Source organism: Mirounga angustirostris, unplaced genomic scaffold (assembly GCF_029215605.1).
Source record: "Mirounga angustirostris isolate CCGP_5_RB_7025 unplaced genomic scaffold, mMirAng1.0.hap1 SCAF_6, whole genome shotgun sequence".
Lineage (NCBI taxonomy): Eukaryota > Metazoa > Chordata > Mammalia > Carnivora > Phocidae > Mirounga > Mirounga angustirostris.
Window position 1 is genome coordinate 117,625,866 of NW_026991714.1, and position 21,712 is coordinate 117,647,577.

Consider the following 21,712-nt stretch of genomic DNA (forward strand, 5'->3'; position numbering starts at 1 on the left):
AGACCATCCAGATGACTGAGTGGAAAAATGAATCAGAAATGAAAGGGAAAAAAGATAATTGATGGACTTGAATTTCAGAAGGAAGAAAAGGATTGGAGCTAGAATGCATCAGGAGAGGTTAGCCTTGGACAGAAAGAAACCTTGTTCTCTGAGGCTGAGAAGAAAGTCTGATTGAGAGGAGTGGCTAATTCTACTGCTCCGATGTACCCCAGGCGCTGTTGTCCTAGTGGGTGTATGTATGGCTCCCTGAGGCAGCAACCTACACTTCTACCCCTTCTCTGTCCCACCTTTGCGCAGGGACTTGCAGGCTTTTTTTTTTTTTTTTTTTAACATTTATTTATTTATTTTAGAGAGGGGGAGAGAGAGAGCGCATGGCGGGGTAGGGGCAGAGGAAGAGAGAGAATCCTCAAGCAGACTCCCCACTGAGCATGAAGCCCAACACGGGGCTCAATCCCAGGACCCTGAGAGCATGACCTGAGCTGAAATCAAGAGATGGATGCTTAACCAACAGCCACCCAGGTGCCGCTGGACTTGCAGGCTTCTTGAGCCCAATCTCATCTCTTTCACCTCAGACACAGTGGATACCCAAGACCTTGAGAGGAGAGCTTGGGAGGAAACTGCCACCTTTCCTCATCATTACCTTCTCCACTGGTGATAAGTAGGGTAGTCCTGTCACTCCTGCAAACAGCCTGGTTTTCTTCAGATTCCTGAGGAGCGTGTGAGTAGTGCCCCTTCAGCTTCAGGCCTGAGGTGTTGGGAGTTCTGAAGGTTATCAGGTACTTCCCTGGCCCAGAGTTGAGCTGCTTCCTTGGCTTCACTTGGTTCTTAGTCATTTTGTGTGTATTCTGTCATTCTGCTTTTCAGGGTGTGGCCCGAAGGCTGGTGCCAGTCCACAGACTGCTGCTTGTTACCAGTCTGCAAAGACATAAGGAGAGAAACTAAAGAGTGTTTAAAAATGTTATGTCCGTCAAATCTAATATTTTTTAAAATGGCATTGGTATTTTATACATCTGGGTTTTTATTTCTAGTAACTCTTTTTTATTGTATTTTGTAAAAATATCTGACAAAAGTGTGACATATTAGAAACTTTTTAAAATAAACTTGTCCTTCACCAGAGGTAGTTTGAGAAGTGTTGCTCCATCAACAGAACCCTGGAAGGAACCAGAGTCACTGTGAAGTTAACTAAATAAACGCCTGGATTCCTGTTAGATGCCAGGCATTGCTTGAGGCCTTGGGATGCAAGGATCAAATATCTCTCTGTTCTTAAGGAATATATATCTTAGTGGGGAGAGACAGTTAAATAAGAAAGCAAATGAATAAATAAGAAAATGGGATAAGACATAAGTAGTACAAAGAAATTAAAACAAGAAGTGGTAGTTTCTGGGTGCCACTGTGGATTAGACAGTCAAGGAAATGCTTCTCTGAGGAGTAGCGATTTGGCTGAGACCTGAATGATAAGGAGCCAGGCGTGTGAAGATGTGGGAAAAGAACGTTCTGGGCAGAGGGGACAGCCAGTGCAAAGGCCCTAAGTTGGGATGGGTTTGATGTTGTCAAGGACCTGCAAGGTCACTGGGGCTGAGTGTGATACATAGGGAGGAGTGATTCAGGCTGAGGTTGGAGAAATGACAGGACCCAGTCTATAAAACCTTGCAGGTCAAGATGAAGCATCTAGATTTTACTTGATGTCCATTGCAAAGCCTTTGGAGGGTTTCATGCCTGATGTGGTATATGTTTTAAAGGATCACCCTGGCTACTATGTAGAAAATTCATTGTGTTGGACAGCAAGTATGGAAGCAGAGAGACAAACTGGGAGGTTGGTACAGTTGGGACTACATGATGGCTGGGGCTTATAACCATAACTGTGCAAGGTGGAGAGAAGTGGGTAGATTCTGATACATTTTAGAGGTAGGACTTGGTGATGGATAAAATGTGAGGGAGAGAGGAGAGAATCAAAATGACTTCTAAGACTGGCTTCAGCAATTGGGTGGGTTTTCTGGCCATTTATTATAAGTGGGGACCCCTAGGGAAGAGCAGATATTGATGGAGATTGTTGGGAGCAAGAGTTCCGTTGGGGCCTATTAAATTTTAAGTGCCTCCTAGACATCTAAGTGCAGATGTTAGGTAGAGATTTGGAGCCTGCAGGTGAGGACAAACAGGGCTGGCTGTAAATATTTGGGAATACCTAAGGAGAGTATCATGGTTTGTGTATGTGTGCTATTTTCTTTTTTCCAGGAATGTTCAACTACTTAGTTTAGAACAAGAAAGGACATATGATTGATAGGACTAGGGAAAGATTTGAGATCGGAAGTATACTTTGGCTGAAAGGAAAAAAGAGGAAGAGTTGAGGGTGGTGATCTTGATAAAGCAGGTGTGATGGAAGAGGAAGAGCAAAAAGATCAGGAAGATGTTTTTTTGTTTTGTTTTGTTTTTTAATTTTTTATAAAGATTTTATTTATTTATTTGACAGAGAGACACACAGTGAGAGAGGGAACACAAGCAGGGGGAGTGGGAGAGGGAGAAGCAGGCCTCCTGCTGAGCAGGGAAGCCCGATGCGGGGCTCGATCCCAGGACCCTGGGATCATGACCTGAGCAGAAGGCAGGCGCTTAACGACTGAGCCACCCATGCGCCCCAGGATCAGGAAGATGTTTTTAAGGAGTAGGATATTAAGAGATTAATATTTCAAAAGCAGAGTGGTCCACATAGTGAAACGGCCCTGGTCATGGTTTTTGAGCGTGAAGAAATGAGGCAGAGATCATGAGCACTATAAAGAAATTAAGAAATGTGAGGTTAGAGCAGTCAGCAAATTGTTCTCTTGAGTGTTGAGGTTGTCAGAATAATGGTCGGAATGGGGTGGAAAGGACAACTCAGCAATGACCGTGAAATGACAGTGACAAAGAAAGATTCAGTAACTGGACAGCTTGAGCTTGAGTGAGTTGTGGGCAGGAGGGGAAGGATTTGGATAGAAGTAGCCAAGTAGATGAGAAAGGAAAGCTGTTCCAACAAAACTTGACTTAGATGACTCAGCTCCCTGCACTGTACTCTTCTTCTGTCCCCTTCTCACTTTGTCCAATGCTACTAGCCCCACAGTCCTTCCAGGGCATTTGTGCAAACAGTTGTCAGTTGAGGAGGAATTTGCTTAATGTTTTAGGAACTGGTAACATTCAAGGATGTCTCTGGGGGCTTCACTGAGGAGGAGCGGGGCTGCCGGGACCCCGCTCAGAGGAAGCTACACCAAGCTGTGATGCTGGAGAACAACAGCCAGTTGGTCTCCGTAGGTAAGAACATGAGCCTGGACACCTGCCCACTGGACTCTTTGTTTCTTCAATTTTAAATAGTAATGAGGCCCCAGGGATTGTGGGTTAGGAATCAAAAGTTTCCTTTTGGCACAAAGGATGTTTCTGATTATTTTAAGCAGCCAAAGAATTTGGCTTGTTAAGAATTGAAGAATGTAGCTTTACTGAGTCGTCTTAGAAACCATATCCCTTATAAAACCATCTCTTGGGACTGATTTTGCTTTCTGCACAGTTACCCAATCCCTCTGTTACCCAGAAGTAATCTCTCAGAGCAGGGTGAAGATCATTGTATCATGGCGAATGAACTCCAAAGAAATCAGCTAGACACCATGGCAAATTACAGGCTCAGGCTAATACATGGAAGAGGAGTCCCTTTTGAAATATTCTGAGTTCTCTCTGAAGTTCTCTGGTTTGTGGAGAAAGCCAGGGCATCAAAAGGATACTTTGCACATACTGATATACCTTTGTCTCTTCACTTATTCCCCCTCTTCCTTTTCAGATGGTTGTGGTCTTTCCCGTACACACTGACCTTCTTATTGGTACTCTTATCTTTTCCCACATTTTCCCCACATTGGCTTTGTACCATTTTTGCTTGGACTTTATTTTCATTAAATATCCCCACCCTACAGTATCTAGTTTCCATTGCTTCTTTTCTTCCCATTCAGGGATTCATCCATCTCCCCTTCTGAATATCAGACAATACTTGTGATGAGACAAAATTTCATACCATAGAGAAAGATATGAGTATAATTGACACAGTTTTTCTCAAAAACATTTTGACTGCTTGAATCAAAGAGCATTAAACATTTTTGATGTAATAATTCATTTTTAGGTATCGTAAGGAAATAATTAGTAACTTCAACTGAAAATTGTGGAAAAAGATAAGTCATTGTAGAATTATTTAAAATAGTGAAAAAAATTACTCACCAAATGTGTCACAGGGTGTTGGTTATACAAATTATAGTGGAATATACAAGAGAAAAATGTGTACCCATTAAAAAATATAATGATATGGGGTGCCTGGGTGGCTCAGTCATTTGGGCATCTGCCTTCGGCTCAGGTCATGATCCCAGGGTCCTGGGATCGAGCCCCGCATCGGCTGCTTCTCCCTCTCCTTCTGCTTGTGCTCTCTTTCTCTGTCAAATAAATAAATAAAATCTTTAAAAAAAAAAATGATAAAGAATTTTTAATTAGATGTAAGATACATATATACCTACTAGATTAAACCATGTGAAATTGCCATATTGTAGTGAAAACTGACATTGTACAAAAACCACCAAAAAGAAGTAGCCTGTAATGGTGGCTTTCAGGGCTTTTTCCTGCCTCTGTCCACATGGTTCTTTCATAACTGTGGCTCTCAAACCATTGTTTTCAGCTACACCTGGGAGGTAAGACAAGCACCACAGAGTGAATTGGTCCCTGTAAGTAGTCAGAGTCCTGTGTTTCCATTTTCTTTATGTAAACCTAATGCCTGTGCTCTTTGTACCAGAATTGTTCAGCTGGAGGTCACTATTAAACTTTTGTCCCTTTCAGAGCTTTTCCTTTTTTAATTTTTCTTCAAGATTTACTATTACCAATTCTTCTGATGGCTTTGATAGTGTTCACCTTAACCTTCAAACTTTTTGACATGTATGAAGTCATTGTTTTCTTGCTTCCTCTGGCCTTTCTCCTGTTCCTTTTCTCTACATGTTCACTGGCTTCTCTGTCTTTCCTCTAACTTTGGAGATCTTAAAAGGCCCTTTGCCTTTAGATCACCATCTATCAATGTTTCTCCACTTTTTTTTTGGTTATCTCCCCCTTGGTGTCAGTAGTACCCCTGTTGAGAATGTACACTGTATCTGAACACTTGTCTGCCTCCCTCGAAGAGCTGGCGCACACATAAATGGCCTCAACTATCCTTTCTACTGTGATAACCCTAATGTCTTTATTTCCTATCCTCATATGAAACTCTATTCCCATGTACTTTCTTGGCTATGGGCTATCTACCCTTGAATATCCAGTGTCACTTCACATTCAGTGTATTGAGAATTTTCTAAGTTACTTTCCTTTTTAACTTCTCATATTCCCACTTTTGTCAGTATTAACATTCTACCAGCCCCCTAGGTTAGAAATAAGCCATTATTAAGTTTGTCCCTTGCCATCCCCAGCATCTGTAATCCTCTCACCAATTCTTTTTTGACTTTAAGTTCTTTTAAATTTATTAACACTTAAGTCCCACAGACAGCACTCTAAAATAGGTCCACTTCATGCTAACAATGGTAACAATGAGACAGATCGTTGACATCATTCTTCAGGCTCAAGGTAGATGTTGTGAGTAGACTTATCTCCCCTAATATATCATTTATCTTGTCACTCTTTGCATAAAAACCTGGAATTACCTTTAGTAGCTGGTTTAGAGCCTCAAAACTCCCTGCTTGGCTTTCTCTGGAATCTTTGATGGTTATGATACTCTGGTTCCTGATTAATTTTGTCCTTTAAGATTTTATTTGAAGTCTAGTGTGAAACTTCTGACCATTCCTTCTCAGAGCTTTCAATTTATATCTCACAGTCTCATCAGACCTGATTGGGTATTTTTTTTTTTTTTATGCTTTTATATTAACCATTGGATCTGCAAGTCTGATTTATTTTCCTTGTTTCCAGCCAAGTTTCTGGAGGGAAGGCAATGTATTTAATACTTCCTGTGCTGGGTATACATAGTCAAGATTTAAAATTTGACTACTATGGAGTTTAGCAAAGAAGAGATGTGTCTTACAGTCTTGTAAAAGAGGCATTAAGTAAACACAATATATTATTATAAATTGCTAAGTCCTGTGAAAGATAGAATAGTGAGCCCTGAGAAAACGAAGGCATGGGATGGGACAAGAGTGATAATATTATGTATTGTTGAAAGTTTCAGGGAGGGGTGCCTGAGTGGCTCAGTTGGTTAAACAACTGCCTTCGGCTCAGGTCATGATCCTGGAATCCCAGGATTGAGTCCCAGGATCGAGTCCCACATCAGGCTCCCTGCTCAGCAGGGAATCTGTTTCTCCCTCTGACCCTCCCCCCCCTCATGCTCTCTCTCTCATTCTCTCTCTCAAATAAATAAATAAAACCTTTAAAAAAAAAAAAAAGAAAGTTTCAGGGAAAGCCTCTGACATGACATTTCAACTGAGATCTAAAGGCTTAATAGGCATGAAACAGGTGACTGATTAGGGTAAGAATATTCCAAGCAGAGAGAATAGTACAAAGGAAAATCTGAAATCTGGAAGGAGCGTGGTGAGAATACAGGGAGCACCTGGGAAAAACAAAGGCGGGAGATATGGTGGGCAGATATGGTGCTCATTTGTGGCATTGAAGGCACTGGTAAAAAGTGTGAATTCACGCTAAGTTCAGTGGGAAGCCAGTGGACAACAGGGTGATATGATCCGATTTACCCACTATCAATGGGATTGCTGTGTAGAAAGTGGTTTGCAGTGGGGCAAAAATGAAGTAGGATGTGCTTCCGGTTTCAAGCTTGGCGCTAGGTTTCCATTTTTGTTTTTTTTAAGATTTTATTTATTTATTTGACAGGGACACAGCGAGAGAGGGAATACATGCAGGGGGAGTGGGAGAGGGAGAAGCAGGCTTCCCGTGGAGCAGGGAGCCCGATGCGGGACTCGATCCCTGAGCCACCCAGGTGCCCCTAGGTTTTCATTTTTAATTGATAAAAAATTGAACGTGGTTGTCCAACATTTTATAATGCAGGTAAGATATAAAAATTTAAAAGAATCAACACAGAAGTATTGTGAAATGATATCACTAATAATAGTTTGTGTATCTTTTTATGTACTCCATACATAGGTGTGTATATTACAAATATGTGTTAAAATTTAATGAGATTATACTGTATTTTTCAACTGGCAATCTTATGCAGTATGTCTTAGAGATCTCTGTTATGACATAAATACTCCCTGTAAAAGGACCCCTTGTCTCATTACATCAGCATTTTCTTCTGATATAAATATTCATTCTTTATTTTAAATATTTTTTAAAAACTAGTATCACAAGGTTTCATAACTATTTATAAAACCTACCATTGGGGCGCCTGGGTGGCTTAGTCGGTTAAATGTCTGCCTTCGGCTCAGGTCATGATCTCAGGGTCCTGGGATCAAGCCCCACGTCGGGCTCCCTGCTCAGCCAGGAGCCTGCTTCTCCCTCTCCCTCTGACCCTCCCCTGCTTGTGCTCTCCTTCTCTCTCAAATAAATAAAATCTTTAAAAAAAAAAAAAAAAAAAAAAACTACCATTAATACAGTGTCTCCCCCACTGACTTTCATAGACCTGCCATTTTTGCAGTCATTCCCAAGCATTGTACAGCAAGGATGTTGAGGCAGTGTCCTTCGACCATTTAATAACTTTGGCCCAGCACATGACTTAACGTTCCAAACTGCAGTTTTTCTTTTTCCTTTTTCTTTTTGCCATTACTTTTAAACTTTGTGAACAAAATAATACATTCACCTAGGTAAAACCAGTTGTATCAAAAGTCTTATTACAAAAGCCAGTCTCCCTGTTCTGCTGCTCCTTATGCCACAGGGTAGCTTCTCATAGTCACTTGGTTTTAATCCCTTCAGCTGTACCTTATTGTATTTGCCTTCATATTTCCAAATAAGACATTTAGGCAGCTACTAATTTTTTTTTAAGATTTTGAGAGAGAGAGAGCACGAGCAGGGGGAGAAGCAGACTCCCCGATGAGCACAGAGCCTGACACGAGGGCTCGATCCCAGGGATCCCAAGATTATGACCTGAGCTGAAGTCAAATGCTTAACCAACTGAGCCACCCAGGTGCCCCGCAACTTACTTTTTTTTTTAAGGAACAAATACATTCACATTGGTTTAAGGAAAAAAAAAAAGGCATAAAAAGGTACACGGTATTACTTGTCAGTTATACCTAAATAAAGCTGGAAAAAATGTACAATGAAAATTTTGAACATTCTGAGAAAAGGCAGAAAATAAATTATGTGCAAGCAGCAAAGAAAACAAAGTTCCCAAATGTACTAAATGTTTTTAAATTATTAAAGTTATACTACACAAATAAAAAGGTGCACAGTATAAGCCTTTCATCGTGTCCCTAACTCCTCTCTACCAGGTTATGGTCATTTGCTGTCACAAGTCATCTGCAGTGAGTAAATCTTGTGCAAGTATCATTTCACAACTCTGCCTGGAAATCTGAAAAATAAAACCCGCAAGCTGGAATGCTGAGTGCATACATTTATGATTTTGATAGATGTCCTTCTTGGAGGGTGATACGAATTTACACTCACAAGCAGTGTGGCTTCAGGCTTTGGGTTTTTGCCAGGGTAACAAGTGGAAAATGGTATCTCAGTCCAGTTTGAGCTTATTATAATATACTACTGTTTTTCAGTTGATCAATATTTTATACTGTATTGACTTTTCTACATCATAGAGGAGGATTTAGACCTTTTACATTAATTCCCCCAACATGCGCATCCTCCCAAGATTTTATGTCAGGGTCACATCAGTGATTAATGCTTACATTGCTTTGACCTTGTAACTCTTGTTCCCTGCAGGGTCGAATAGTGTACTATGATTATATTTCCTTTTTTTTTTTTCCTTTCCTAAAGCTAATGCTTGCTTTTTAAAATATATTTTATTTGGAGTGATTTTCGTCCCATACTGTTTTATAGCATTTGGGTTAATTTGGTTAATTATTACTGTTTTATGTAGCAACAAATGATTCAGCTTCACTGTTTTATTGACTTCTTTGCTCACTGCTATTTCTTGTATCATGTATCATCTTTTTCACAATCACTTTTTCTACAAAATTGGAAGATATTGCTCAATTATCTTTAGGTATCCAGTATTACTGATTGTTAGTTCAGTGTCAATATAACGCTCATTTATTTGCACACAACCTGCCATTTCTGTCTGGATGCTTTTAGCATTTTCTGGAATTCTTTTTTCCTTGAAATCCAGAGGTTTCCCACACAACTTAAAGCATTCAGTGAGCCGTGAATTGTGAATTCTAAGAAACATTTTTATCTATTACTGCTTTGATCATTTCCCTCCCTTCATTTTGTCTTCATTATATTCATGGAACTCCTACAATATGGGCTTTTACTTTTATCTTTCCATCTGTCTGTCCTTTTTATTCCACATTCTAAGGAGGACCCCTCAGTCTTCCAACTTAACCATGTGTTAATTTTGCTACTCGACCCCTCAGTCTTCCAACTTAACCATGTGTTAATTTTGCTACTCGACCCCTCAGTCTTCCAACTTAACCATGTGTTAATTTTGCTACTCGACCCATTCTAGACTGCAGACCTTAAGATCAGCCTCCCTGACAGTAGCTCTGACATGACACAAGTTACTTAATTTCTTCATCCTTGGGTTTCCTCATGTGTAGATGTCCTAGGAGTTCCTCTTACATGAGATTGTCCAACTAGTGCCTGAGTGCTTCAAATGGGCATGGTAGGTCTTAGTTCTTAAAATTGTCATCTTTTTCGATCCTTGTATTAATTTAAAAGAATTCTGATTATTTTTCTTAGCAATGTGTTTATATTTTATTATTATATTATGTTGTTTTTCTAGATGTGATACCCTCTCAGATTTCTCTGGGATTTTAATTAGGTACCATTTAAATTCTGTTTCCTCTGTTTGTTATTTCTTTAGTTTATGCCAATCTTCATTTATGTTCATTTTCTACTTTTTTTTTGGTCTGCTTATATTGTTTTTATCGTCTCATATGTTTTTTTCAAAAGTCTTATGTTCACAGTATGATACTGGAGTATACATCCTCAGCTGATGCTTGACCCTCTTTGGTGCGTGCATGCTGTTCTTAATAGAGGAGGCTTCTGCTGATTGGGCTTGAGGTGGCTATAAGAATCCACATGGGGGGTGCTTCTACAACCACCTTTTTGATGTTGCCTTTTCAGTCCAGTAAGTTACCTGGGACATCCCCCGCTTCTCAATCTCCAGCTCTGAGATATCTCCCTTGTCAGAAATCCCACTTCAGGGGTTACCTTGAGCCTTTATCCTGGGCAGATGTGGAGTCACTTGCTTCTTTTTGTACTTTATCAACGCTGTCATTGTGCAGGTTCAGTATTACCTCAACTTCTGCTATTCTCTCCAGCCCAAATAATACCATTAGGAGTCTTTCTTTGGCTTTTTTTTTTTTTTTGGAGATTTTATTTACTTATTTGACAGAGAGAGAGAGACACAGCGAGAGAGGGAACACAAGCAGGGGGAGTGGGAGAGGGAGAAGCAGGCCTCCCTCTGAGCAGGGAGCCCGATGCGGGGCTCAATCCCAGGACCCTGGGATCATGACCCGAGCCAAAGGCAGATGCTTAACGACTGAGCCACCCAGGCGCCCCTTCTTTGGCATTTCTTTTGGCCATTTATTTTGTTCTTGAGGCTTATGTGGGGCCACTACCCTTAGCCACCCAGTATTTCAGTTTTTGTAGGGAAGGTGTTTGGGAGAGTGGTGCTGCAAATGGCAACAACTGGTCCAGCCATTAGAAATGCCTAACATGAGGGGCACCTGGCTGGCTCATCTGGAAGAGCATGTGACTCTTGATCTTGGGGTCATGAGTTTGAGCCCCACATTGGGTGTAGAGATTACTTGAATGAATGAATGAATGAATGAATAGGAAAGGAAGGGAGGGAGGGAGAAAGAAAGGCCTAATGTGAATTAATAAACCTGTTTCCAAGATCAACCTCTCTTACTTTATAATTGTTGTTTCTGAGTTTGGAATTTGAATTTCTAGGACTTGTTGAGAAGATCTCTTAGTCTTTTGGAAGCCTTCTGTATGTGATTTGAGCTGTGTGTTTGGGGTTTTTTTCCTAGTATCTCCATCATTTCTTATCCGTCTGCTCTTTATCATCTAGGAGTTCCTGAACATTTTCTGCTCCTCAACATTATCCTCAACATTTCTGTTCCTCAACATTATCCTGCTGATTGCAAACTTTCTATTTTTCCAAGACTATTGTGGACTTTTTTGTCATCTCAGTGTAATATTAAGATATTCGTTCTAATTGTTATGACTGACATACATACTAGTAAGTCTAAAATCTGTACTCCTAGCACAGTTCTCTCTCGGAGTTCTAGACCCATATTACTGAACAGTTCAAGAATGTTCCACCAGCACCACAAATTAACCAAGTCAAAGTTTGTGTTTATTGGTCCCCTCTTCCCAACTCCAGGCTGTCTTACCATTTACACTTTCATACCTGGTCACTCAAGCAAGGAACATGAGGATCATGCTGGGTGCCTCCTTCCACATTTAGTCAGTCATCACATGATTTAGAATGAATCTCTCCCTTTCTCTTCTTAACCATCCTTATCACTTTGTTTCTGATTTGCTGCAGCAGTTGTTGTTCTACCTAAAGTCTTGGTTATTTCTGAAGGTGTTTATAATCACAAAGTCAGGCATTTCACTCTCCACTGAAGTCATTAAACTTTAAATCCCTGAGGGTTGTAGCCCTAACTCCTTAGTAGTACTCGCCAAACCCTTTGTTTGGGCTCCTGCATTCTTCTCCAGGGCATGTTCTTTACCACTGTCACCTGTTTTATATCCTCCACAAGAAGTTGCATATAGTTTTCCTGAGCGTGTCATATTTTCTCTACATTTTCACTTTTTTTTCTCTCCCTTATATTTGTTCCCAGAATTCTTCCCCAAGATTTGGGTCAAATGCCCCTACTCTGTGCTCCCACGGCTCGTTGTGCATGTATCTATTGTTGCACTTAGAGCGTTACCACGGTTGATTTTTTTTTTTTCTTCCAGTAGGCTCTAGCTTGCTTAGCAAAAGAATTTCTATTTTCTTCTTTGTATCCTCAGCACCTATTAGAGTGGGTTACCAATTAAATACAAATTTAAAGTAAAATGAAGTAAAGTGAAATGAAATGTTATTTGTGACAAGGACATGGGATTCATAGCCTCTGCAGGGTAGGGAAAGAACACTTTTACTGGCTATGCTTAAAAGCCAAGACAAGATTTTGTGTATAAGCTGTTTTATACAGCTAAGCTTTCTCTTTCTGGTATTAACCCAAAGGACATGACTATAAGGACAAGACTGAACTTTTTCCTAGTTACTAAATCTTCAGGCATTAGGCAATCCAGTTCTAATATCTTGAAATCTGGGACGCTTGGGTGGCTCAGTTGGCTAAGCGTCTGCCTTCAGCTCAGGTCATGATCCCAGTGTCCTGGGATGGAGTTCTGCATCAGGCTCCCTGCTCAGTAGGGAGCCTTCTTCTCCCTCTGCCTCTGCCCCTCCCCCTACTTGTGCTCTCTCTCTCCCTCTCTGATGAATAAATAAAATCTTTAAAAAAATAAAATTTTGAAATATACTCTTTGTGTGTTCTTATCACTGAATTCTCTTTGTTCCCTAGGAGACTTGAAAGAAAATTCTATGGAGAATCTTCAAGAGAAAGGACTTAGCGATCTATTACATAGGGGCTTTTCTGCTGGCTAATTTTAAAGATATGGCCAGTACAATAACCGAGTCAGGATTATATTGTGAATCTTCCAGGAGACGTGTACAGGAATCCTGAACTAGATTTTTCCCCTTATCAGAAGTAGGGAGAAGCATCTTCTATATTTCCAGAAACGAGCAGTGTGGTAACTCTTCAAAGTGATGATTACAAAAACATGGCAAATGAAGAATATTTGTCTTTGAAAGTCCCAAGCCAAATGGCCACACAGGACTCCTCAGTGACGTTCTGTAAAAATGAGCCCCAGGAGCCTCAGAAAAGCAAAAGTCTATCTGTAACTGAAGAAAGCACTGAGAGAAAAGTCTTACGGGGAGAAAGTCCTCCCATGGACCATTGTTCAGAGAACCTTCAAGTTAAACTTACATCTAACGTAACAGAACTGGTCTCACCATTGGTCAGTGGTGAGGCAAAATGCCAAAATGGCCAATTGAAAGAGTCTTTGGATCTCTTTGACTGTACCTGCAAAGACATTTGTGGTTGGAAATCACGAGTGGTCAGTCGTAGTCATCGGAGAGCTCATACAGAGGAGAAACCCTGTAACCATTACAACCTTGGGAAGAGACGTAACAACAGCTCAGACAGTCATTCATGTGAGAAAATCCACACTGCAGAGGAATTACACAGATGTAGTCAGTGTGGTAAGGACTTCAGTGAGCACTCAGAACTACTACTTCATCAAAGACACCACACAGAAGAAAAGCCCTACAAATGTGAGCAGTGTGGGAAAGGCTTCACAAGGAGCTCCAGTCTCCTCATCCATCGAGCAGTCCACACGGATGAGAAACCCTATAAGTGTGACAAGTGTGGGAAAGGCTTCACTCGGAGTTCAAGTCTGCTCATTCATCACGCAGTCCATACAGGCGAGAAGCCTTACAAATGTGACAGGTGTGGAAAGGGCTTTAGTCAGAGCTCCAAACTGCATATCCACCAGCGAGTGCACACTGGCGAGAAGCCCTATGAGTGTGGGGAGTGCGGTATGAGTTTCAGTCAGCGCTCCAACCTGCACATCCACCAGCGAGTCCACACTGGGGAGAGGCCCTACAAGTGTGGGGAGTGTGGGAAGGGCTTCAGTCAGAGTTCGAACCTTCACATTCACCGCTGCATACACACAGGCGAGAAGCCTTTCCAGTGCTATGAGTGTGGGAAGGGCTTCAGCCAGAGCTCTGATCTCCGCATCCATCTCAGAGTCCACACTGGAGAGAAGCCCTATCACTGTGGCAAGTGTGGGAAGGGATTTAGCCAGAGCTCAAAACTCCTCATCCATCAGAGAGTGCATACTGGAGAGAAGCCCTATGAGTGCAGCAAGTGTGGGAAGGGCTTCAGCCAGAGCTCCAACCTCCACATCCACCAGCGGGTTCATAGGAAAGATCCCATTAAATAAGGTCTTCAGTCATATGCTCATACTGTAAAGACTTAAATATTTTTGACATCATTCTTTTATATTCTCAGGAGAGAGATAGTAAAAGTTACTCATTTATGTTCCCTCACTGAAAACCATTCATTCATTTAAAGTATTTAAGTACCAAGCTCTTTGTTATGCTATACAATAAATTGACTTCTGGTTCCTCATATGGGTACAGTGAAATGTCTGTACTTTGTAGTTCAGCCAGTGTTATTAGAACTACATGTCCTACCCAGCTTTTTTAGGTGCAAGAACTTTATATTTGTGTAAGCAGAACATGTTTCCCTTTGTTCATGTTCTCTGAGAAATTGAAACTGGTTTCTCTTCAAATCTTGTGCCTTGTGTTTTTCATATTTCCTTCCAGCCCTGATTAGCCTCTTTAAACTATGACTGCACATGTTAGTTTTAGGTCGAGGGAGTGGTTGGAGATATTATGGGCATGAAATCTGTTGTGTTTATTGCAAAATATACAAGTCTGTGGCCACAAAACAAGAAGGTGGAGAAGAGCTACTTGTCTGGTATACCCCATGTGCTATAGGATGTTGAACCCCCCCCCATTTCTCCCCTCAAGAAAGCAGCTCAGGAACATAAATAGTTATTTTTCCTGGGTACAGCTAGTCTGTTGAAGTTTTTCCAGATTTCACCACTTCAGATGACCCCCTGCTGCCAAACTAAAGCCAAGTAGGGTACATACCATGTTGAAACACAGCAAATGAAGTTGAAATATATTTAAATGTATTTAATTCCTCAATACCTCATTAATTTTTTTTCAGCACTCATGTTCTATACTATATAAAACAAAGAAGTCAGGAGAGAAAGTTTCTAATATTTTTCTCTTTGGGCTTGTCTCTTGTTTTAATATGCGGCCAAAAGCCGCTTGTATTCACAGCATCCCCAGCCTAAATCTTTAGGCCTCACTATAGACCTATAACTTCTTTATAAAATTATATTTGGTTGAAAGTACTTTGTATAAAAATAGCTACACAAAAACATTTTAAAACATATTTGGAGAGTATGTTTGGGATGATCAGGCCTAAAATATGCACAGCGTCACATATTCACTTGGGGTGTGAAGGTAGGACACCTCACCAAGTTACACATTCATCCCCTAGAAGTTAACCCAAGAAACTCAAGCAACAGTTGAGAGTAGAAAAGTGATTGCATACATAACTAAATTGGAATTTACTGTTCAACGAGGAGCTCCTGATAGCAGCCCTCATTTTCTGATAGTTAATGATTCCACAAGCATTTCTTAGGAGGCTACCCAGTGTTCGATATTCAAGTTTTCCACCAATAATTAGTATCCATATATGAAAAATGGTGGGGAAAATATGGATGCCTTATTTATTAGCTTGGGAAGGTGGGGTTGTAACTGATATATCCTGACAATGTAACCTGAAACAGTTACCTGGACATAGATAACAGGGAAATTGTACATTAATTTTGGGGAAACAGCTAATTTCTATTAAGGAATGAAGGAGAGAGATTGAAGACATTTGCCTTTCTTTGAGAGTTCCAGAATATTTGACTCCATCCCTGGGCAAGCATTCCATATGGAATGATTAGGGTGGTGACTGAGCATCTGCCCTTTAGCATTCCATAATATCCTTCAGTTATTTGGATACCCTAAGGCAGTATCACAAATGATGTGACTCTGTTTCACCATCTCTAGAGTAATGAATGCCTCTAATTCCTCCTACCATCATGGATCATACCTGAGTATCTGTTTTGGATTCGACTTTTTCATCACATATGTCTTCTAATTTCCTGATGTATAGGATCTCACTGAGATTTGGAGCCAAATAAGATCACAAGAACCCGCGTGTGATGAAGCTGGGGGAAGGTTTGAAGTTCAGATCTCAGGTGATTATAAAACAGCCTGTTTTTCCAAATTTCCTTTTATGCATAACTTACAATATCAATGTTTTTAACTATATTTAGCTTTTACTGTTTTCTTTTAAGCATTACCTTCCTTAATACAATTGAAATATGATCAGAGTCCTTGTGAAGCATTTTACGGATTATGGGAAGGAAGGTTGTGGAAAAAAGGAACTTGTACATGAAAATACAGGGAGGGGGGGGCGCCTGGGTGGCTCAGTCGGTTAAGCGACTGCCTTCGGCTCAGGTCATGATCCCAGGGTCCTGGGATTGAGTCCCACATCGGGCTCCCTGCTCTGCGTGGAGCCTGCTTCTCCCTCTCTCACTCCCCCTGCTTGTGTTCCTTCTCTCGCTGTGTCTCTCTCTGTCAAATAAATAAATAAAATCTTTAAAAAAAAAAAAAAGAAAATGCAGGGGAACAACGGGATATATCACATTTCATCAGATAGTAAGAAACCATTGTGAAAAAGAAAGCACTTTTCTTAATGTACCCAATTTCAGAGATGTGAACATTTTTTTAAAAAGATGTTTTAGGATTATTGAAAAAAAATTTTCAGAGTTCAAGGGTTGCAGTAGGCTTGATACTTTACAAGTACTTGATTTGAAAAAAGACCTTTGGATATCCTCAGTATTCATCAATTATATCCAACTGATAATCCTGTCCCTAATTTAGCAAAAGATATAGTTTACAGATTATTTGTTGACTACTCGAGACTTTATAAATCTTAAAATTCATATCTATTCAGTGAGTGCTATTTCCTTTCTATATGAATTGTTTAATATCTTAAAATCAAAATACTAATGAATATATTTAATTCTTTTTTTTTTAAGATTTTATTTCTAGTAATCTCTATACTCAGTGTGGGGCTCGAACTCAGAACCCTGGAATCAAGAGTTGCACGCTCTACTAACTGAGCCAGCTAGGCACCCCTATTCTTTTAATTCTTCCTACCATCTGCCCTAGCCAGAGTTAGGGGAGAGAAAGAAATATGGAAGCTCCTATGCCTTTCTCTTTGTACATCATTGATAAGAAAGGGTCATAACTGGTCATGGGGTGCAACACTGAACCCTAGATAATGAAAGCACAGTTCAAAGCAAGATGCTCTAAGTAGTTGTGAGAGTAAACTGGCACTGGATTGGTACCTGAGAGCAGGTGAGAACAACAAGTAGGTTCAAGAGGTAGATCTGGAAAAAGCTAATACACAGGAGCATGTGGTAATTGATCAGCAAGGGCTACAGATATCATGTCAGTGTTTGGTCAGCTAAGCAAAATGACTAGCAGAGAAAGGACTAGAAAATGTGCTTTTTGTTAAACATCTCTCTGGACAGCATTAAAATGCTAAAAAAAATTTACATTTTTAAAACCACAGTAATAAAGAGAATAGGAGAAAGACCACAACAAACAAGGAATCTCAACAAAAATTTGAAAGGTGAAGGAGGATGGCTATTGTATCAGAGCAGAAGCAGGTGCCATTTATAGTAGGTAAGGACAAAAAGGAGCCAGTTTGGCTCCAGGCTCAGAAATGCTTAATACTGTAGAAGACAGGAGTGAGACATGAAGGGAAGGCAGTGAAATTAATGGCCTGTTGTATATGGAACATTCACTTAATCCCATACACACATGCCCTCCTCCCCAACCCCTGTGCACTTGCCAACCAGAGATTTACCGTTCAGCAAGAGATGGAAGTTTCTTCTCTGCTGAAATTGAATGATTCTGAGAGAGAGACCTCTATTTCTGGCATTTGAGAATCCAACAGTAAAGCAGTCGTCTTCTAGCTCCATTACTCTTATAGTTTCAAAATGCCTGAAATATAAACTGAAAGTCAGGGGGCACCTGGCTGGCTCAGCTGGTGGAGCATGCAACTCTCCATCTCGGGGTTGTGAGTTCAAGCCCCATGTTGGGCATGGAGCCTACTTTAAAAAAAAAAAAACAACCTAGTAAAATTGAAATAAATACAGGCAAGTTTTCAAGTATAGATATTTCAATAATTAAATGATAATAAAAATAGAAAATCAGTTAAGAGTTAAGCATCTGCCTTTGGCTGGGGTCATGATCCCAGGGTCCTGGGATCCAGCCCCATGTCAGGCTCCCTGCTCATAGGGAGCCTGCTTCTCCCTTTCTTCTCCATTCCTGCTCTCTCTCTCAAATAAATAAATAAAATCTTTAATTTAAAAAATGATCCTGGAGTCCCGGGATCGAGTCCCACATCGGGCTCCCTGCTTCTCCCTCTGACCCTCCTCCCTCTCATGCTCTCTGTCTCTCATTCTCTCTCTCTCAAATAAATAAATAAAAAATCTTTAAAAAAAAAAATAAAAAAAGTACATAATACTATCAACTAACTTGATTAAATGACATTTATAGACCACCACCCAACAACAGCATAATATGCATTATTTTCCGGTGTACATATTATGGGCTATAAAACAAGTTTCAAATGATTTAAAAGAATGAAAACAATACAAAGATGTTCTATGACCAGAACAGAATTAAATTAGAAATCACTAACAGGAAGATATCTGAGGAATTCCCAAATATTTGGAAATTAAATCACCTTCCTAAATAAGCCCTGAATTAAAGAGGAGGTAAAAAGAAAAATTTGAAAATATTTTGAGCTAGGACACCTGGGTGGCTCAGTTGGTTAAGCATCTGCCTTCAGCTCAGGTCATGATCCCAGGGTCCTGGGATTGAGCCCCATGTTGGGCTCACTGCTCAGCAGGAAGTCTGCTTCTCCCTCTCTCTCAAATAAATAAATAAAATCTTAAAAAAAAAAAAAAAAGAAAAAATATTTTGAACTAGTCTATGCCCATACCACCCTGAACGTGCCCAATCTCGTCTGAAAAGATTTTGAACTGAATGAATATATTGAAATTGTTGGATCTAGCCAAAGCAGTGTGGAATTTTAACTTTTGCCAATAAATTCAACAACTTAAGTGAAATGTAAAAAGTCCTTGAAAGGCACAAACTACCAAAGCTCACTCAAGAAGAAAAAGGAGGGGCACCTGGGTGGCTCAGTCAGTTAAGCGTCTGCCTTTGGCTCAGGTCATCATCTTGGGGTCCTGGGATCAGGTGGTATTGGGCTTCCTGCTCAGCGGGGAGTCTTCTCCCTCTCTCATCGCCCCCCGCCCCCGCTCATGCTTTCTCTCTCTCTAATAAATAAAATCCTTAAAATAAATAGATAAGTAAATAATATTTTTAAAAATTTAAGAAAAAGAAAACGTGAATAGCCCTAATAAGTTGAATTTGTAGCTGACAGCCTTCTCACACAGAAAAAGTACAGGCCCAGATGGCACAAATGAATTCTACCAAACATTTAAGGGAGACATATTAACAATTCTACAAAAACTCTTCTAGGAAGAAATACTTTACAACTCATTTATGAGCCAACATTGCCCACATACCAAAGCCAGAAAAAGACCTCACAAGAAAAGAAAATCATAATCAACATCTCTCATAAACAGATGCAAAAATCTTTTATTTTTTTTATTTTTTTTCTTTTTGCAAAAATCTTTTAAAAAATAGCAAATAGAAACTGCTATCTGTAAAAGATGGTAATACATCATAGAGTTTATTCTAGAAATGCAAGTTTGCATTAGCATTCAGAATCAATGGATTTAATCATACTAACATAGTAAAAAAGAAAATCTATCTTTTTTAAAATGTAGAAAAAGTATGTGAAAAAAAATCAACACTCATTCATGATTAGAAACTCTCAATTGATAAGGAATTAAAGGGATCATCCTCAATTTACTAAAGGGCATCTATGGAAGAAACTGCATCTGACATACTTAATGGTAAAATAAAAAGCAGTTTCCTCATAAAACTGGGAAGAAGGCAAAGATGTCTACTCCTCTTCTAGCCAACATTGTCCCAGACATAGCCAGTACAACAAGGCAGTGAAAAGAAAAAGGAAGGGACCACCATAAGTCTCAGCAGGCACCGTGTACCAGCCTGCACTGGGTTTGGGGCAACTGAGTTGGGCCTGAGGAGCACACCTTAAGAAATAGAAGAAATAGGGCGCCTGGGTGGCTCAGTTGGTTAAGCGACTGCCTTCGGCTCAGGTCATGATCCCGGAGTCCCTGGATTGAGTCCCGCATCGGGCTCCCTGCTCAGCAGGGAGTCTGCTTCTCCCTCTGACCCTCCTCCCTCTCATGCTCTCTGTCTCTCATTCTCTCTCTCACAAATAAATAAAAAATTTTTTTAAAAAAATTATAAAAAAAAAAAAAAAAGAAATACTTGTGAAAATCACAGCCCAGGGACACAGGCCCACTGAAAGACTGAGATTTAATCATGAGATTTTAGAATGCTTTCCCTCCACACTTTATCACCACACCAAGAGGACTCCAGCATAACAGCAACAGATTATAGCTAAAAGAGCTACAAGACACAGACTCTCACTGACACAGAGTTCTTAAGGAATCTCAAAGTCAAGAGGGGAGACAAAAATAAGGACACCAGAGGAAAGTGAAGGCTCCAACACCTATGGCTACAACAAACATTGGACAGAGAATAAAGAAACACGAGTACTTCATAATTATGGATCTGTTGCTTTTAAACAAGTTACACACAGGGGACCAGTAGCTAGATACACCGGAAAGACAAACTCTGGAGTCCCACAGGTGCTCCTCAGCTATAAGCACAGAGAGGATGGAGTCTGTGAGGGACAATGAGAATAACAAGAAGCAGAGAGACTGGGACAGGCTCCTGAGGATGATAATGTTTAAGGGCAAAAGGATGAAAGAAAGCACCATGAAATAGAAAATCTAGACAAAGGCACAGGCCACTGGGGTGATGTCAGAGAAACCAACAAGAGACTCTCAGGAGAGAAGAGTCAACAGTGTCCAAGAGACAGAAGGCACTGGTAACAGCCATCATTTTATTATAATTAGGTCATTGTGACCTTTACCATAGGAGATTCAGACAACTGGAAAGGAATAAGCAAGAATGGTCTGAAATGTGAAACAGAATTATGGACATAAAAGCCAAAGAGTATGGGGGCACCTGGATGGCTCAGTCAGAAGAGGATGCGACTCTTGATCCTGGGGTCCTGGGATCTAGCCCCGAATCCGGCTCTCTGCTCTGTGGGGAGCCTGTTTCTCCCTCTCCCTCTGCCTGCCGCTCCCCGTTTGTGCTCTGTCAAATAAATTAAAAAATAAATCTTTAAAAAAAGAAAGCCAAAGAGTGTAACTCTGAACTATCTGTGACACCAATAAATACAGCCTAATGGGGGAAAAAATCACTTACTGAAATAATCAGTAAAGGAGATATACTCGATTGCTTCCTCCAGATACTCTACATTTTATTCCTGGATCATACAGGATCATCAGAAAATGGTCTAGAGCACTGCTGTCCAATTTGGTGGGCACTAGTCACATGTGACAACTAAGCACTTAAAATGTTGATATGTGACTTAGGAACTAAATTTTAATTGTTCTAAATGAAATACCTACATGTGGCTAGTGGTTACTATACTGGAAAGCATATAGTACCAGACACAATATTTTGATTCTCTGAAAATCTATATTCACTGAGTTCTCCCTTAGCTCTAGAGACCTCTGTTCCCATTGAAGAACCGCTCAATGAAAGAGGCTGAATTTCTTTTAGGGAAGTTGTTGGAAGGCTGCATACTTCATCATCCATACAGAGTGCAAGAAAGGAACTTTTTTTAGACTTTAA

General features: G+C 40.3%; 2 protein-coding genes across 11 annotated transcripts in view; one reads left to right on the forward strand and one right to left on the reverse strand.

The window, feature by feature from the left end:
• The window catches only part of ZNF485 (zinc finger protein 485), a 30,252-nt gene extending 29,494 nt beyond the window's left edge, over nt 1-758 (reverse strand). Inside the window, exon 1 of one of the 3 annotated variants that reach the window (XM_045878329.2) lies at nt 641-758. The gene's annotated coding sequence lies outside the window, so the exon portion shown is untranslated. The remainder of the gene's footprint in view (nt 1-640) is intronic. The other 2 variants (XM_064594988.1, XM_045878325.2) reach the window with 2 other exon arrangements.
• Nucleotides 1-21,712, forward strand: part of ZNF239 (zinc finger protein 239) — a 29,103-nt gene that overhangs the window by 5,331 nt on the left and 2,060 nt on the right. For 2 of the 8 annotated variants that reach the window (XM_045878343.3, XM_064594996.1), the window contains 3 exons: nt 3,150-3,276; nt 8,397-8,429; nt 12,657-14,486. In XM_045878343.3, the coding sequence (XP_045734299.2) occupies nt 3,150-3,276; nt 8,397-8,429; nt 12,657-12,739 (243 nt within the window). In that variant the 3' untranslated portion in view covers nt 12,740-14,486. Of the gene's footprint in view, nt 1-594; nt 719-3,147; nt 3,277-4,669; nt 4,716-8,396; nt 8,430-12,656; nt 14,487-15,938; nt 16,024-20,947; nt 21,086-21,712 lie in introns of those variants that run through there. The other 6 variants (XR_010412507.1, XM_064594995.1, XR_006791335.3 and 3 more) reach the window with 6 other exon arrangements.